Below are 18,726 nucleotides of genomic sequence, written 5' to 3' on the forward strand. Positions count from 1 at the left end.
GTTTCTGCAAGTTCCTGCACGCGTGCGTCCCTTTCAGAACCCCCCGCACTCCACCGGGTTTGTAAGTTCCTGAGCCGGCCTGTGCTTCCCGAAGACCTCGCACTCTATGATGGGTCCTCCTAGGTCCCTCTATCTCGCCCGGCGGTCGCGGAGACTCTATGATGAGGAGTATGGAATCTCGCGCGAGCACGACAGGTCTCACGCGCTGTGTGAGGTGAGAAGGGGCGGGTTCGCGGCTGCGCAGTGCGGTGGAGGCCAGGCGCACGCTGCGGCGGACAGGGAGGAACTAAAGCGAGACCCCCGGAGCAGAGAGCGGGACCCGGATACCGAGCAGGTAACGCGGTCGCCGGAGTCTCCCTCTCCTCGGAGCGTATCCCCGGTGCCCGGGCCGGGCCCGTGGAGCTGGCGGCGACACTGCGTCGTCCGAGACGAGCAGGCCGGGGCGGCCCCGCCAGAGCCTGCGTGCGGGGCGCAGTGACGGGGGAAGCGGCTGCCAGGAGCCCGCTGCGGCCGGCCTCTGTCCCGAGCCTGCGGGCGGCGCTGGCTCCTCGTAGGCCGGTGCAGGGGCTGGCGGCGGGGCACCAGGGCCCACCGGTGCGGGGCATCCGGGAGTCCGGCTCTCGGTTTCTGTGCGCCGCTGCTGCGGGAAGCGCTGGCGCTGTCTCCGCACAGACTAGCGAGGCTCACGAGTGCGTTTTGCCGAATGAAAATGTCTCGCCAGCTTTAGGCTTTCTGCCTTTCTTTCTCCTGTCGCTGGGTCGTCTTGCCCGTTGACCCTCTGCTGGCTTGTTCCTGTTCTTGTGTTGCCGCCTTCCTCAAGGGAGGTCGTGAGCGGAAGCCTGATATAGCTGGGTCCTGACCCATGGATAGCTTTCAGGATCAGGACCAAAGCTTTGAACTGACAATTGAAACAGAATGAGAGCTACTGGCTACAGACCCAGGCCTGGTGTCCTCACAGAGGCTTGGCCCGCTGCATTCTGCATGGCATTAAATATTCAGGCTAGTACACTGAGTTATGGTAATTAAGCTTAGAGGTGACAAACGTGTGGCTTTTCATACAGGAAGAAGAAGCAAAGTTTCCTAGCAAGCTAGAGGTAGTAGAAAGCATTTTCTTTTCCAGTGATGCCGATCATTTTGTTTTAGTGAGGATTCTAATAGGGTCTTGGTGCTGTCTTGCTGCTGATTGCCTTCAAGGGAAGGAGACGAAAGAGTCCCAGCTGGTTCTTGGTATTTCCCTCTCCGATCAGCATCACCGTGCCTTACTTAGGCTTTCTTTGCACCAGCTGTTCTTATTCTCCTAACATAGCTATCAATTTTTAATGGAATGGCCAAAACCCTTTTGGTTGGACATTTCCTGGCAATTGATGACCGGATAGGTAAAGGGCTTGATATAGTTTAATATTAAAGTTGTTAATAATTTGTAAGGCTTAATGAGTGTTACTAGTACTTAAGCATAAGTTCTACATGCCAAAGTTTATGAAATCATGAGCTAGTTGGTGCACAATTTCAAATTGTGGACAAACAAGGAAACATTTTTCTTTGTCCTCCACCTGCAGTTGAAATCTCAAAGTATTTGCCACAACAGTGGATTAGTGGTGGCCAGTGCAGTGAGATGAATAATAATCTCTGCTTCTTTTACTCAAATCACAGTATGCCTGGACTAAGCTGTAGATTCTACCAGCATAAATTTCCAGAGGTGGAAGATGTAGTGATGGTCAATGTTCGATCCATTGCTGAAATGGGAGCTTATGTCAGCCTACTGGAATACAACAACATTGAAGGCATGATTCTTCTTAGTGAACTATCCAGGAGACGTATCCGCTCCATAAACAAACTCATCCGCATAGGCAGGAATGAGTGTGTTGTGGTCATAAGGGTCGACAAAGAGAAAGGTATGTTGGGAAAGTAGGTGGAATGACACTTCTGATTGTAACTGTAAAAAGCAATGCTGTAAAACCTGGGACCCTAGCTACTCTTTGAATTTGTAATTGGTTTTTTAAATATATAGTGGCACAAAGTAAGGCCTGATGCTGCAAGCTGCTGTCCTTGTGTGTTATCCTTACTCAGGCAAGTAGTCCTGTTGGCTTCAGAGGGACTGCTTGTAGGAGAGAGGAGGAGTCATATGAAGGAGGATCTGCAGGATCAGGCCTTAAGACTTCTAAAGTTTATGCTTGGTCAACAAGCCATAGTGAAGTGGCATTTTCTTTTGAAAGTTCAGTAGTGCTTCTGCTTGTTGATATAGAGTGAGGAAAACGGTGACCATCGATACTACTGGTGCAGTGAGAATAAACATAAATAATGAACAATTTCCTCATTCACACCACACAGTCCATCCTGTGCACCAAATAAGGCAGAGGCAATGTGTACACAATATTATATGATCATGTAACTATTCTCCATCATATAATGCATACACACATGGGTAGAGGTAAGGTTGCATAGGCACCCTTAACTTTGGTATTTCCTGACTTTTGAATAATTAGCATTACAAGTTGAAAGTTCTTTTAATGCATTTGGTATAGGATACAGCATACAAGCAGTCCCCTCAGTATTCGCAGATAACAGTGCCACATCTGTGTTCGGACCTGTCTCAGTAGTTAATGAAACACACAAGCATCCTCTTTTAGAAACCGGAAAATACAGTTGTTTCATTTGTATAGTCCAAGGGTGGCCAAACTTACTGACGCTCTGAACCATATAGGACGATCTTCAGAAGTTTGAGAGTTGGGGCACACTTGCCAGGGCTTGGGGCTTCAGTCGCTACCCCACGATGCCACTGTAAAGCAGTGTTCTCTTCTGTAAAGCATGTTTTCTTCTCCCCACTCTCCTCCTTCCCCCCACCCCCCCAGTGGAGAAGGGGCGAGGGGCTTCACAAGCCGCACTTGAACTGTAAAAGAGCTGCATGTGGCTCGTGAGCCATAGTTTGGCCACCCCAGTATAGTCTTACATATAAAATGTATTCCTAAAATATTTATCGGAATTGAATCACGGATAACAGCAGAGAGAAATTGAGAGGGTTAATAAGGGAGAAGAAACATTTTCAGATGAGATTTGAAATGAGTTGGAGAGATGCAGAAAGTCTGTTCCAGATGAAAGAAGCTGCACTGAAGGATACTTTTTACCTTTACAGATTTCGTCCTCCTTTTAAAAAAGCTCTCTTGGGGTCATCTGCCTCTCTTATTGAACCCTGAGAGGAACTCCTGAGATGGACTAGTTGGGATGCCATTTGGAACCCATCAGTGCTGCTGCTTAATCAGACAGGATTAAGCATTGGAAGACCTGCCTACCTGTAGTATCTGAGCATGCTGTGCTCTCATTTCTTACATAGATGTGATCAAGGAACTGCAGCAGAAATTGAGCCCAGATCTTGGCTATGATACTGTAGAGCAGTGATTCTTAACGTTTACTGCAGCGTGCACCTCTTTGGTTCTCAAAATATGTTCTTGCACTATTATCAAAAATCGTTGAAGTAGGTCAGTTCTTTAAACCTATTTGTATATTATAGTAATTGTTAAAAAATGTATAATGTTAATAAATACTTAGGTTTGATGAAACAAAGTAGTTGTACTTACATGCCTGTACTGAATTTGTGATTTCGATGATTTATCTTCTAAAAAAACCAGCATGTTTCGCACCCCCAGAAAGGCCATCTCGCACTCCCAAGGGGTGCATGCACCCCAGGTTAAGAACCACTGCTGTAGAGTCATACCCATCTAAACTACCAAGACTGCCAACTTCAAATGGTTTCTTGTGAAATGCTACCAAAAGTATCCCTTTTATTTACTTTTGTGTGTGCCGGCATCATTGTTGCGAAGAATGTGCACAGTTCTTGGAATAGTAGTGGCTAGTTAATCGCTGAAGTAGAGCATAAGGAGAAACTTGTACTGAATTTTGGGGCAAATGCTCTTAAATAGAAGCAGTATTTTAAAAATGTTGGTGATGTGAAAGGTAGCTGTTTTAAGTTGATTTACAGTCCAAAGAACAAATTTTAATCTGCTAAAACAGGTTCAATCTTTGTTATTCATCTCTGATTAAATTATTCTGGAAGTTCTGCTTAGCTTGTAACTGATCTCAGTGCCTGATGCGTAAGGCTCGGAGCATTTGTCACTAATGTAAGCGAAGTGTTTGTATTCTGTACACTGAAACTGAATCTTTCAAAATGTTTTGCTTCCTGTTAGGTTACATTGACTTGTCAAAAAGAAGAGTTTCCCCAGAGGAGGCAATCAAATGTGAAGACAAATTCACCAAATCAAAAACTGTAAGTTCGTGTCTGTGCTTTACATTACTTTGCTGACTTCCAACCACGTACATTTCCAACTCGCTCCATGCCAAGAAAACCACAGAGAGCTGAACTGTTGTGAAAATGAAATGCCGTTCTAGTTCCTTTAACATACTTTGAAATATATGGCTGGGGTTTAGACTGGGAGCTGGGACTCCTGGGTTCTGTTTCCACCTCTGTCACTGACTCATGTTGTTCAGTATAACACTCCTCAAATGGGTATAAATAATATCATTCTCACACACGTGCAATATACGTTAATGTTGATAAAGCACTTTAAGATACTGAATAATTGTATAGGGTATAGCATATAATTGCCCTATGCAATGCCAGGTAAGGAAAATCTTACGGTGTCAACACCCTAAAGCTTTCAGTTTATAACTCCTTTATAATTGCTGCCTCTTATATGAATATTCTTTACTCTTACTATTTGTATTACAGTAGCACCTGGAGGCTCCAACAAAGAGCAAGCTCTATTGTGCACTGTACAAACACATAGTGAGGGGGGATAATCCCTGTGCCGAAGAGATTACAATTTAAATAATAATCTTCACTGAGGTCCTTCATCCCCTCCTTTTTTTTTGTTGTTGTTGTTGTTTGTCCTAGGTTTACAGTATCCTTCGCCATGTTGCTGAGGTGTTGGAATACACCAAGGATGAGCAGCTGGAGAGTCTGTTCCAGAGAACTGCCTGGGTATTTGATGACAAGTACAAAAGACCAGGATATGGTGCTTATGATGCATTCAAGCATGCAGTCTCGTAAGGGCACCTTTTTACTCTTATTATTTTAGTTCCATAGCTGTAGACCAGTGTTTCTCGGAATAGAGCCATCAAAATTTTCCTCATAGCCCATTGGACAACGGGCAGCGTTAGTCACACACTGGTCAAATAAGTCTCACTATTCCCAATTTTTGTCTGCCCAACATCTGTTTCAGGCAGCACCAATGTGGTGCTCTCATTGGAGCTCTTTAACACTGGGAACTAGATTCCAAGGATTCTGCCGTATTCTCCCACAAGCGTGTCACTTTGCACAGGCCTGTTTTTAAAAGTAATTTGCTTTGGTGTGGAGAATTGTTGAGGAACTCTCTGAGTAAGGTATTTGACCACAGAAGAATGGGTTTATAAGTGCTGCCAGTCCGGAGGAAACATGGCATCATTAAGGAGCCTTACAATACTTTTTTAAAAAAAAGTAAAGGGTTTAGCCTTTGTGTCTGTCAATTTCCAGCTCACTTAAATTGAACTCCTCCTTAACTTGTTTTCTTCTGTGGTCATTGCTAGGGCCCTACCAAATTCACAGCCATGAAAAATGCGTCAGACTGTGAAATCTGGTCTTGGGTGCTTTTATCATATTCTATACAGATTTCACAGGGGAGACCAACGTTTCTCAAATTGGGGGTCCTGACCCAAAAGGGAGTTGCAGGGGGTTCGCAATACCGCCACCCTTACTTCTGCTCTGCCTTCAGAGCTGGGTGGCCAGAGCACCCAGCGGCTATTGGCCGGGCGACCAGCTCTGCAGGCAGCAGTGCAGAAGTAAGGGTGGCAATACCATACCAGGCCATCCTTACTTCTGCGCTACTGGTGATGGCGGCTCTGCCTTCAGAGCTGGGCTCTCAACCAGCAGCCGCCGCTCCAGCTGCTCCACTTTGAAGGCAGCGCCGCCACCAGCGGCAGTGCAGAAATAAGGGTAGCAGTACCGCAAACCCCCCTGCAATAAGCTTGTGACACCCTCCCTCCCACCCCCAACTAGTTTTTGTGTCGGGATCCCTACAATTACAGCAATGTGAAATTTCAGATTTAGATAGCTGAAATCATGAATTTACGATTTTTAAAATCCTATGACAGTGAAATTGACCAAAATGCAATGTGAATTTGGTAGGGCCCTATAGTCCTTGCAAACCTTTTTTTTTTGTGTGTGTGTTAATGACTTTCAGGAACTATATATGCCAGATGGTTCCCTAATGCATCAACAGGATCTCATTTCACTTGTCTCCCAATTAGGTGTTCCCAAGTATATGCCTGTAATACAGAAATACAAATGTATTGAGACTAATCTGTTTGAAGTAGATGATGTTTACCTGTAATCCCAGAGGTTTGTTAGATTAGACCTTCTTTTCAAATGTATCAATGAGGTTGGCTTGTCATTCCTCTAAGGCAGTGGTTCTCAACCTTTTTTGATACCAGGGACCGGCTTTCTGCCTTCCTAAACTGTATCAGGGATATCTCCAGGACCAGCACTTGTCCATGGGCCGGTTGTTGAGAAACACTGATCTAAGGGACTGGAAGCAGAAGCGGTGCATCAGTTGAAATAGTTTGTACTGAGATACAGACCATTCACTTAAAGACTGATCTGTTAAGACATGCAGTTCCTCTTAATGGTGCCTTCATAAAAGGCTCAATTGGCAAACCAGAATTGGATTTCTCAGAAAATTCTTCCCCCTCTTCTTTCTTCCCATTCTAAAATACAAAATCTAGAAAAGTATAACTTCAGTCTGCCTCTAGGTGTCTGTGACTGGTTATTTCAATCTGTGCATGTTTTCTTATATCCACCTGGAGATTCAAGGCTTTTATTACTGGTTTTTAATCCTCCTTAAATTGTATCTGTATATTGTGTTTTGAGATAATCCAATTGACAATACTTGAAGTTAACAAGGCTTTTGGGTGGTATTTAACATGTCTCCCATGGAGAAAGAGTTTTAGTTTAATGAAGGGATGCTCACTGATTAATGGCACATCAGGGCACATTGCTCCAAAAGGGACCCCAAAGCGCACTGTCATACTGTGAGACAAACACTGTGGTATTGACCTGGAGTCCTTTATATAACTAGGGCTGTTTTGAGGATTAAACCTGGAAAACTCATTACTCAAATCTAATTTTCAGAATTAGGGTTGGGGAACCCACCCCACAACTTTTTAAGAGTTACAAGAAAAAATGTATCTAAGAAGTCAGTATGTAATCATGTAATTTATCTTAATGCATATGTGGAAAGGCCAGAGTTAAGATTCCACAGGCAAATTTGACGCTTTGTGATTTTTTGAGAGTTTAACTGTGCAACCAAAATGCATAATTGAATATATATTCCAAACAAACTACGTTTAAAAAAAACAAAAGAAGGAACAACAGTTATTGGCATCTCTATGCACTAGGTGCAGAAAGCATTCTCATCAACTGTAGTCTTAAATCTTAACCTTTGCACTGTTCGAGTGTATAAACTCAAATTTTGGTTTACATTTTCAAGGGCTGAACATATAATTGATGTGATTCTGATTACTGAAAAGTGATTGGTTGTGGCACCATGTGTTTCTTGGTGTGTACAAGGACAAATTAACCCTGAAAACAAATATACCATTTACATAATAGCATACCCAGGGCCAGATTTTTAAAGGTATTTAGGCACCTAAAGATGCAGATTGGTGCCTAGGTGCTTTTGAAAATCCCAGTAGGTGCCTATCTGTATCTTTAAGCATCTAAATAACTTAAATCTTCCCCCAAGTGTCTGCTCATTAAGGGCCTGTTGAATTTTGTGGAAGTCTCAATTGGAGTACGTGCAGGATCAGGCTGTAAGTTAGGAGACTGGATATTCAGACTTAACAAGGGCACCATATTCACCCTATATAAATTCATATTTTTCAGGATATAAACAGTATGACGTAAAATCTGTTGGTTATAGTTTGACCGTGTGTGTCCTTATGCTATATTTCTGCATGTAAAATCAATAAAGATCATCATAAGATAGCAGAGCATGATGTCCAAAATTAAGTCTGTTGTGGAAAGCATTCTAGTTAATACGTTCTAGCTAGTGGTGTTACAGGTGGGGCTTGTGTTGCATTTCAGAGAACTACGATTCATTTTTGGTGTGACTAATCAGGGCTTGCAAATGGAACTATCAGGATGTTGGCTCCCTAGGCAATAGAGGATGACTTGCTCAGCAGATTGCTCTTATGCAGCAGTGAAATAACAAGGGGAGGTCTAATGGGGAAAACTTGTTTGTGAGGAGCTTATCCATTATTATTAGTTACATGATTATGTATTTTTATTATTGCCCTAGTCATGGAGCAGGCCCCTATTGTGCTAGGTGCTGTACAAAAAGACTATTCCTGCCCCAAGGAGCTTACAATCTAAGTGGGCTATGCTTGTTTGTTTTAGTAGTTTGCTGAATGGAGCAAAGCAGCACTAAAAGGAAATGCTACCACTTGTTACACCACACCCCTGACTAGGGCAGCAGCAGCAGCAATTGTACCCCGGAGCTCTGGATCTTAAAGCATCAACCTCTGGTGCCTGAGCTAGAAAGATGTATGTCTGTTAGCCAAGTGTGGTGCATCTACCACAAGAGGGAGTCAAAGCACCATACTGAGTGGGTGGGGGCTATGTAGTCTTATTTTCTCTTTCATTTATAGGGTAGTATTTGCCCCTGACCAAAACATTAAGGTATTTGAATAAGCCATTACTTTAAATCTCTGTGTCAGGGTTTCTCTTTCACATAGCATAGCCTCCTCTGCATAAAGGATGCAGTATAAGCTCCATATAGCTGGCTGCATTTTTCACTGCAAATATAATGTAGATTTGATGCCAAACAGAAGTTATTCCTTCCTTTTGATTAAAATGAGTTTGTCATGCAGTCTTATTTCCTCCACATAACTTGAATGAAAGGCTGAGGCAACTGTGCTCCTCCCTTATCGAGAAATATGTCCACAGCAAAGGTATTTTTAAGTGGATGTTTTCATTTCTCTCCATTGTTTAAATGTTTTCTTAACAAAGCTTCCCCTTTCTCTTTGCCCAGCATATCACTTTGTCATACATAACACTATAGGAGTAGTACTACATGTTAATATTGCTACTTGTGTCTCATCTTGTTTATAGATCGCTAACATGTTTAACATTGCTTTGTTTGACTCAGAGACCCTGCAATTCTGGATGGACTAGATTTGACAGAAGATGAGAGACGTGTTCTGATTGACAACATAAATAGACGTCTGACACCACAGGCGGTCAAAATCCGAGCTGGTGAGTCCTAAATGGACAATAAGTTTATGACCAGAGTCCCTATACACAACACACAGTCACTGAAATCCAGTTACTAAGCACAATGTAAAATTATAAACCCAATTAAAACAATTACTACCTCTCAGTGACAATATTTGAATGAAATTGCTGTTTCAGAATTGGCTATCCTTGAATAAAATGCCTTTCAGATTACTGTCCGTGTCCTCCTTCCTCTAAATCCCATGGTACTTTTGTATATTTTTTTGGAGGAGAGAGACTGTGGCTAAGGCATGCTGAAATGACACTGTAACAGGGGACCTACTAGCCCAGTCTAAGAAACATTGCTGTCCTTCCTTAAGTATTCCATAGGCTTCTTTCTGATGTTTGTATTGCTAATCACAGAATCCTCTTCTCTGAAAGCAGCTTCTTGATAAGTAATCCAGTCCATCCCCTTGAACTGGCACAAAGACTGATTAAAATATTCATCAGTTGTTATTGATTACACCTTTGAACCTGTCTAGTGATGATGATTTACAACCTCCCTTGACAGCTTCTCCTATTACTCAAAATGTTAGTTTCTCTGTCTGCGTGTTAAGCTCATTGCTGCTTGTTATGTCTTCCCTGACAGGATGATTGAGCCCAATGTGCTTTGCTAAAAGCATTAATCTGGCTGTTCAGCCAAATAATTGAACAAGCCACAAGCACAGTTACCAACGAAATATAGTGGATAGTTACAAATGTCAGGCTGTCACAAAGGGGTAGAAAATGCCTCTAGTAAAGCATTATAGGGCAATCAGTATTATGTTTTTTATTGTTTTGGTTGGGGTGGCGAGAATAAGCCATATCTGGGTTTAGGGAAGTGAAGGAGGTGGCTCAAAGTGCAGGGGAGTGAAACTGTTTGTGCTAATACCTAAAGCTGTTACTTCATTGCACCATATGAATTAAAATTAAGATTTTACATAGATGCATAGATTTTGATTTCCAAATCCTGTTTATATACTGAATTAAATCCCCAGAACAAGAGCTCTTTGACTGGAGTGTCATAAAATTACTTAGAATGAATGTTCCCTCATTTAGTTTCGATAGACTGTTGTGTTATTTTGACAGGCTAAGTTGGATTTGAACTCTGTCTTGTAAGAAAATAAGGAATTTTCCTGTGGGCTTTTAGAGATCAGTCTGAGTCTGACTAAGATGTTTACTTTGTTATCCATATTTGATTGCAACCACTAAAAATGGTGGAGTGTTGTGAATCACCTGTGTGGGAGAGTAGTCAACAAATGACTGCTTTGTGCAGCAATTATATATGGATATAGACATACAAAAACCTTTGTCTGGTGACTAATCAGGTAATAATTAACAAATGCAAGCTTCATGGTTCTGAGTCCTCCTCAAACAGACAAAAAACAAAACAAAACATGGTAATCATTTCTACTGTAAACTAATACGATAGTATGAAAATTCGCAGTGATGCAGGCCTCAAACATTAATGTTGGCAGAATTTCTTGGGTTTTAGGTGGCATTTCCTTTAATTTGAGCTTTTTTGACAGTGCTTTCATTTTGCAGTCTTCTGTTATCATTTTTTTATATTTTTATATTTTATATTTTGAAGTTGCATCTAAGTCTCTTTCCACTTTATGAAATGAAATTACATGGTTACTGACTTAATTCGGTCGATATTTTTATTAATTATTCAGTATCTTACAATTTCAAAGCACTCTATAAGACTGTTAATCATCAAAGAACTCTTCTAAATTATGTAAGTATTTTCATCGTTTTATAGATAGGGAAACTGCAACTTTCCTGGGCATCCCATTTTCAAAGGGTACCGAAGCGGTCCTGAGAGCTGACTAGTAGTGATTAATTTTTTTAAAAAATAGTTTTCCTTGAAATAATTGTACAGTGTTCTATAATTGGATTTTTGAATATTGTATTATTCTTTGCATTAATTGGGTTGTCTTTGTCTTAGACATTGAAGTTGCTTGTTATGGTTATGAGGGCATTGATGCAGTGAAAGAAGCTCTGAGAGCTGGTTTGAACTGTTCCACAGAGAACATGCCAATTAAAGTAAGTGACTCTGACCTGTGTCAGGTGACTGGTGCCAGGAAGTAGTTTAGTGTCTTATCAGGGTGCCTATTTATCATGTGCATTTCTCACCCTCTTCCCAGCTAGGTGGGCAAGTCATTCCTTTGTCTCTGAAGGGATCTCAAAGAGTCCATTCTGTTAAATTAGCTGACAGGGATAACCAAGACAGGCCATGTTGTAGATAAACCCTGTTTCTTAACACCTGTTGTTCCTGGATATATTCCTGCAGTATTTATTTCCAAGGACCAGCTTGGGAAATGAGGGGATCTTTTAGCCCCAGTGGGTTTGGGTTCTCATGCTGAATTTCAGAGGGGTCACTGCACCCAGTCAATCACATAGTCTTCTGTCCAAACAGTTTTAGTATACTGGGTACATTAATGGATAATCATTTCCCAAAGACCCTGAATCACCTTTTATCTTCTGGGAGCAGCTAGAACAGGGACTGGCAACCTTTGGCACACAGCCTGCCAGGGTAAGCCCCCTGGTGGGCTGGGGTGGTTTGTTTACCTGCTGTGTCCGCAGGTTCAGTGGATCATAGCTCCCACTGGAGGCACTATATAAGAATTACTAATGATGAATATAGAGAAGTAGATTGTACATTCTCCTGTAAGCGTCTAAAACCAAAAGCTTAATTGTTTTCTCATAAGTGGTTCATGCTGCTTGAGAAATAATGGATACATGTTCTTTGCACTGTGGTATATGTCAAATCCATTTTTAAAAGGGCAGTATTGGTCGCTTCCGTTTTTGTTGTGGTCTGTTTCTTTATGATTGAATCTGCCTTTTTTCTTCAATTTTTATAGATTAATCTGATAGCTCCTCCTCGTTATGTGATGACCACCACAACGTTGGAGAGAACTGAAGGCCTCTCTGTTCTCAACCAAGCCATGGCTGTCATTAAAGAAAAGATTGAAGAGAAGAGAGGAGTCTTCAATGTGCAGATGGAGGTGAGAACTGTTTCTGTATTAAAATGCTCCATTTTTCCTAATTATTTTAGAGCAGAAGACGAAATCTCAGTGGAAAACTACCGTTACCAAAAAATAAGTGGTACCTGCTTTGTATTGAACAAATATTGTTCCTGCTTAAACAAAACTGTCAGTAACAAAGTTTATTTACCAAAAATACTTCCCTGTGTTCCTGATAAACTTTGTTTATAAAAACTCAGATTTTTAAAAACTTTTTAAATGCTAGGTAGAAGTGGTTTGTTTAATTTTTTTGCATTTCCAGTCAGATTCTCTGCCAGGTGTGTTTTGCACTAACACGCTAGTGTTTGTTTCCAGTACTGCAGAAAATATTGAAACCATAAAAAGTCACAAAATCATATTAAGTAGTAGTATTTTTGTTTTTCATAGTATAAATTTGAATCAGTTTGATCTCTTGCTCTACATTTAGGATGAGTACCAGCAGAATAATTTGGTTTATTTTCTTTCCTATCGGTGATATTTTACACAAAATATAAAAGAGGTTAAAGAAAACCAAATGTTAATGGTATGTATGTGTCCTGCCTTTCAGCCCAAGGTGGTTACTGACACAGATGAGACTGAGCTTGCAAGGCAGCTGGAAAGGCTGGAGAGGGAAAATGCTGAAGTGGATGGAGATGATGATGCTGAGGAAATGGAAGCTAAAGCTGAAGACTAAATTTCCTGGGATGAGTACCAGTTAAGGAGAATATATGATAAATTAGACACCCAGATACAAACACCCTGGACTGAAAGTTTCCAGTATCAAAAACTCCAAAAGCAGATACTTTCTTAAAGTATTTGAATGTTTTAAACAGACCAAGATGTGGAACACTCTCTTAAACATCATTTGCTCTTATATAGCAGCTTGCGCAAATTGAGTTCTTCAAAAGGAAGGTACCTTCTTTCACTGTAGACTCAAATCCAATGGGCCAGGGAGGGACCGTAGACCTTTGCTTAACATTTTCATATCTAACAACTCCAGATTGGCAACTGTTTCAGGTCAGTGCCTCTGTCAGTGAGGTTTCCTGGGAGCACCAAAACCAAGCGAGCCTAACATTTCTACACAGAATGTATTCAAGCAAATATTCAATAAATTTCTGGGATATTTAACTCCACGCTTCTTTTTTCTTGTCACATGTTCTGTAGTATTATGAATGTGGCATTGAAGGACGCAGTGAGACTTCAGTTTTCTTTTGGAATGGAAGCAGTTTGTTATATATATACGAAGTATAATCTCCTTAGTTTAAAAGAAATCCAAATATTTTTCTTAATACATTTTATAAATGCAAACTTGACTCAGTGGATGATGTTTCATTTGCTTTTGTCTGTATGGGTTGTTTTACAGAAGGGACACTTTGAACAGAACTTGTTACCATTTCAATAAATACAGTTTAATGAAGAAAAGATACATAGTTGCACTTTGCTCCTAGAGGTTTGCATACTAGAATGACACAACACATAGCTGCTGGCATCTTCCTTTGCTCATACTTTAAAACTAAGATTTACTTGGTTGTCCCTGAGTGGACGCTGCCACATAAAAACCTTGAACTGAGAGGGACTTTGCAGTGATTACTGAAATGTGAGCCCCAAATCTGGTGAACACTAGAAGTGACCATTTTAGATTCTTGGAGGTGGATGATGGAGAAACAAGATTCCCCCACCAAGCAATCTGCAAGACGGCTATGTTATCTTCCTTTTAAATCTCTCTATAGAACCCACCTTGGCCGTGATGCCTACAAAATGCTTAACAATGTTTAGGTGGCTAGTGTGCTGTGACCACTGTCTATTATACCTTATGCACCCCTTGTCTGTTGTATTCACCTATTATTTTTTGTCTTACAAGCTGTTTGAAACAGACTGTCCTCGCTCCATTATGTGCGTGTACAGCGCCTAGCAGAATGGGGCCATGATCCTTGATTGGGCCTTATAGGTACTATTTACAAACATTCTCTCTTAGTGTAAATCACCATAGAGCACAGTGAACACAAGACACAGGACTCGGCCAGCAATCTTCCTCCATGTTTCACAGTCTTCTCACCGCCTTGAGAAGTGTGCCATTCCGTATCCCATCCTGAAAGGCTCATCGTCTAACCACACTTGCCATGGGGCCCTCCACCTGGCACCAGACCCTACAAAACATGCTCTCCAACCCACATGACCTGCAAACTCAAGTTTTCTTTGTCTGATTGTCTTGATATCTAGTATCACTCCAGTTAAGCTTTTAACTTGGGAAATTACCTCCTCATTACTCATTGGGAGGTGTAGCTAATGTACAACAATCACCTATAGCATTTCAGTTTAAAGGCAGAAAACCTCTTCATGTCCTTGTTTTTAGCATCCATGTCTTGCATGCATTGAGCAAGATGCTGAAGATAAGTGACTGCAGCAGTTTCATTTTAACTTCATTAATACCTTTCCTCCTCCAAATTGGGTGAATGTCGCTAGAGCAGCAGTTGCAAGTCCAGTTCTATGTCCGATCTCTAAAAGATGTTTAGTGACCCTGATCGTCATACTACTCAGATATGTGAAGTGCTCAATGCACTCCAATGCCACCTCAGATTAGGGTGGAAATATCTTTTGCCTTTTCAACAGACTTAAATGTCACCATTTACTTTCTTTTTCATGTGATATCTTTAGACCTAGCTTCTCTGCTTCTACTGCTGCTACTCTTGTGACAATCCAAAATACAAATAAGTGCCATTGCAACATGGGAGGGAAAGGAATGCAGAAGGGATTCATATGGTGAACAGGTGTGTTGCAGTCCACACTTGAGTACCGATAGGGGAAGTTGGCGCACACAACCCTGATTCCTGGTTTTTTTGGAAAAATATCAAGTCCAATGATCAAGCTTTGCAGAAGTGTTAATTTAAAAAGTTAGAAGGGTGCATGCCTTCATTAAAATATACAACAAAGTGAATTTGCAGGTAGTTTCTTCTTCGATACCTGTAAGTCACTTGGGTTGTCTTCTAGAAAGTTAGAGACAGTCACGTCAAGACATGAAGTGCTGTGTATGTGTAACAGGCTCCCCCCTCTCTCATAAAAAGGGAATTTAGATTATCAGGTCATTAGAACTCTGTTCCAAACCGGCCCCACAGAGAGTGGTTTAAAAGAAAACCACACCCAAAAATAGTGAATTGACTTCCTGAGCTTGGAATATATCTGTATACCGACAAAAGAGTTGTATGAATTGTTTAAAGTATTTTCCTTCTGTCCTGATCTGTGAATCAAATTAGTATACTAAACTGAGGCACTCAGAAGCAAGCAAGCTGGTCACTGTAATTCTAGCTTAAATGAGACTTAAGGAAGTGTTAGAGCTATTTCTGTCTGCCAAAAGGCTACAATCTGTATTCGCTCAAAGGGTTGTGTAGATAGGTTAATGATGTAAGCTTTGTTTCCATCTCTTGTAGTCCAGTCTAAAGCTACCTAAATCTAGAGTAATTTCAGATCATTCTCTAAACAGAGAGGCTCAGTATACTTATGTACCTAATTCTTTGATATTATCTGCTGCTCCTTTAGAGAGAGCTGAGATTCAATGACTGGCACCTTCCTGAGCTGTTGAGGCCAATATCAGAGCAACCTACGATGATTGCATTTCAACCACTTACCCCCCCCCCCACAAACACACACACAGCCCCGACAGATGGAGTAAAGCTCTGCTGTTGTTGCTTGAACAAATCCTAGCTAAGAATTTTGAATACAAGAAAAAAAAACGCAGCTCTTTTTCATTTGTAGTGAAGGCACTAGCTAGAGCAAGGTATTGATTATGTTTAGAGGTTTGTCAGCTAGTCGTGTCTCATGGTATGGGATTTTTGCAGCATGCAGTACGCTGCTGGCCTTGGTTACGCTGGTTTTCATTATGTCAATGGCTGTGTCACAGAGTCACTGGGGCGATGATCTGGAACTACTCTGTATGAAGCCAGCCAGGACTCTGGGGGAGCATGCCTCCTCTCTCTGAGCATAGTAGCTCCAAGGCAAGACGCTTACACAGCTTCAATCTTCCTGGGTCTGACCTCAGAGCATTCAGCATCGCCTTCCACAGTCTGCGCTTCCTGTAGTGAGTCTGCCCGGGAAGGACTCCTGGGGAAGCCAGAAGACCCTGCACCCCAACTCTGCAGTCAGATGTGACTCTTGGCCAGCGAAAAAACGGAAGGTTTATTAGTCAGCAGGATCACAGCATAGAAAAGATCTGAAATCGGTGACTTTCAGCCAAGTCCATCTTTCGGTGTTCTGGGCCAGGTGGCCTAGACTCCTTCTCTTCCAGTCCCCCTAAGCAGACGGCCAGCTTCCATTGACCCAACCTCAGACATCCCCATTGCTGCTCCTCCTCTTTGTCTCGCTTTCCGGGCACTCACCTGGTTGGTTGCATCCCCCTCCTGGGTCTCAGGTTACGAAAGGCACCGGTCTTAGCATATGTGCAGGCAGCTGAAGCAGCTTCACCTGCCCCAGAGGTCTCAGCCAAAGTCTCACAACCCTATTCCCACCACTGAGGTATTGGTGCAGCACACAGGGAAACTGAGGCACACAGTATTCATGCAAAACAGTAAAACTCACATAGGCTCAGCATAAGGGAAAATCCCTGCTTTGTCATATCTCTCCCCCCCCCCCCCCTTGAGACCAAACTGACAGGGGTCACTTTTGCCAGTGGCCTGGGGAAGTTCAGGCCCCCTCTCCCGGACAAAGCATCAGCTATAACATTTGCACTCCCCTTAACATGGACCATCTCTATCTCATACTCCAGTAGGGACAGAGTCCACCTCAGGAGCTTGACATTGGCCCCTTGTATCTGGTGCAGCCACAGCAGGGCGAGTGGTCAATGCACACAGTGAGGTGGCACCCAAATAGATCTGGCTGCAGCCTTTTAAGAGCTCACCCCATGGCCAGGCATTCCTTCTCTATGGCTGCATAGCTCTGCTCCCAGGGCAGTAGCTTCCTGCTCAGGTACATGATGGGGTGTTTCTCCCCCTTTGCATCAATGTGCATTGGCACCACACCTAGCTCTGTGTGTGAGGCATCGGTGAACACCATAAAGGGCTTGTCAAAGTCTGGGTTTCCCAGCACCAGGCCCTTGACCAGATCCTCCTTCAGCATGCAGAGAGCCCACTGGCACTGCCTGATCCAGACTAGCTTGTCTGGTTTACACTTATTGCACAGCTCAGTGATGGGAGCTGACACAAAGCTAAAGTGGGGCACAAACATCCAGTAGTGCCCTGCCATCCCAATAAAGGCCTGGGCCTGTTTCTTAGTCTGGGGAGCAGACCAGTTTCTGATTGCCTCCACCTTGGCCAGGTCTGGCTTTAGGCAACCTCTCCCCACCTTGTGGCTCAGGTACAACACCTCTGCCATCCACACCTTGCACGTGCCAGCTTTTACAGTCAGCCCTGCATCTGAAGGTGACCCAGCCCACTCTTCACCTGGGACAGATGGTCCTACCAGGTCTGGCTAATGACACAAATATCATCAATGTCTGTTAGGGTAAAATTCTCCATGCCTCTCAAAGTAACTGATCCCCCTGGCGCTGGCAGGTGACCGGTGCCTCCTTGAGGCTGAAAGATAGGACCAGGGATTTGTACAGCCCCAAAGGGGTGACAAAAGCAGGTTTCAACCCGGCATCTGGAGCCAAAGGCACCTGCCAGTAGCCTTTAGTGAGATCCCTGGTTGTGGGGGAACTGATTCTCCCCCAACTTGTCTAGGATCTCATCAGGCATAGGGTGGGCACTAGACATGGTGATGGCATTGAGTTTTTGATAAGCCACATAGAATCGGATCGACCCACCTTTCCTGGGGACCAGCACCACGGGAGAGGCCCTGGGGCTTGTGGATGGCTGGATCACCCCTAAAGCTAGCATGGTCCTCTTACCTCTCCCTCCGGGGCCTGGGCTGTGTTCCCAGTTACTCTGAATGGGGAACACCTGATGGGAGTGCTGGCTCCTGGCTCCCCACAGTGGACAGCTTGGTTAGTGAGCCCAGGCCAGTTGGAAAGCAGCTGTTGGTATGAATGTAGCGCCTCTCCGATCTCTGCCTGTTGGGCAAGGGGTAGCTGGTCAGAGAGGGGAATTGATTCCAGCAAGGGGCTGGCTCTTGTCTCAGGGAAGAAATCCACCAGAGGATCTTCCCCCTTCTCCCCCTGGCCACATGCAGCCAGTACCAGCCTCTCCCTGTCACAGTACAGCTCCATCATGTTGACCTGGTACCCTCAGTGCCTGTTAGCCCGGTTGAGCAGTTCCATTACATCGGTTTCCTCATTCACCTGCTTGATGACCTTGAAGGGCCTGTCCCAGGCAGCTTGCTGCTTATTCTTCCTCACCGGGATGAGAACCCTCACCTGGTCCCCGGTGCCATAGGCTAAGTGGTCATACCAGACCTTCTGCCTCCCTTAGGCCCTGGCTAGGTTCTCCCTGGCTGAACCCATGAGCTCAGTGAGCTTTT

The 18,726-nt window shown here is 43.1% G+C and overlaps 1 protein-coding gene across 1 annotated transcript; it reads left to right on the forward strand.

Annotated features, from left to right (window-relative positions):
* Window positions 1–205: 205 nt before the first annotated feature.
* Window positions 206–13,410, forward strand: EIF2S1 (eukaryotic translation initiation factor 2 subunit alpha). Its single transcript, XM_048855337.2, has 8 exons — window positions 206–334; window positions 1,651–1,892; window positions 4,179–4,258; window positions 4,886–5,037; window positions 9,174–9,280; window positions 11,226–11,323; window positions 12,142–12,285; window positions 12,851–13,410. The coding sequence occupies exons 2-8, from the start codon at window positions 1,652–1,654 to the stop codon at window positions 12,974–12,976; spliced, it is 948 nt and encodes a 315-aa protein (XP_048711294.1). The 5' UTR covers window positions 206–334; window position 1,651; the 3' UTR covers window positions 12,977–13,410.
* Window positions 13,411–18,726: the final 5,316 nt, after the last annotated feature.

This window comes from Caretta caretta, chromosome 6 (genome assembly GCF_965140235.1).
Source record: "Caretta caretta isolate rCarCar2 chromosome 6, rCarCar1.hap1, whole genome shotgun sequence".
In the NCBI taxonomy this organism is placed as follows: Eukaryota; Metazoa; Chordata; order Testudines; family Cheloniidae; genus Caretta; species Caretta caretta.

Coding starts and splice junctions, on each gene's coding strand:
- EIF2S1 (XM_048855337.2), top strand. CDS start 1,652: ATGCCTGGACTAAGCTGTAGATTCTACCAGCATAAATTTCCAGAGGTG. Junction 4,259..4,885: donor AATTCACCAAATCAAAAACT/GTAAGTTCGTGT, acceptor TGTTTGTCCTAG/GTTTACAGTATCCTTCGCCA. Junction 5,038..9,173: donor GCATTCAAGCATGCAGTCTC/GTAAGGGCACCT, acceptor TGTTTGACTCAG/AGACCCTGCAATTCTGGATG.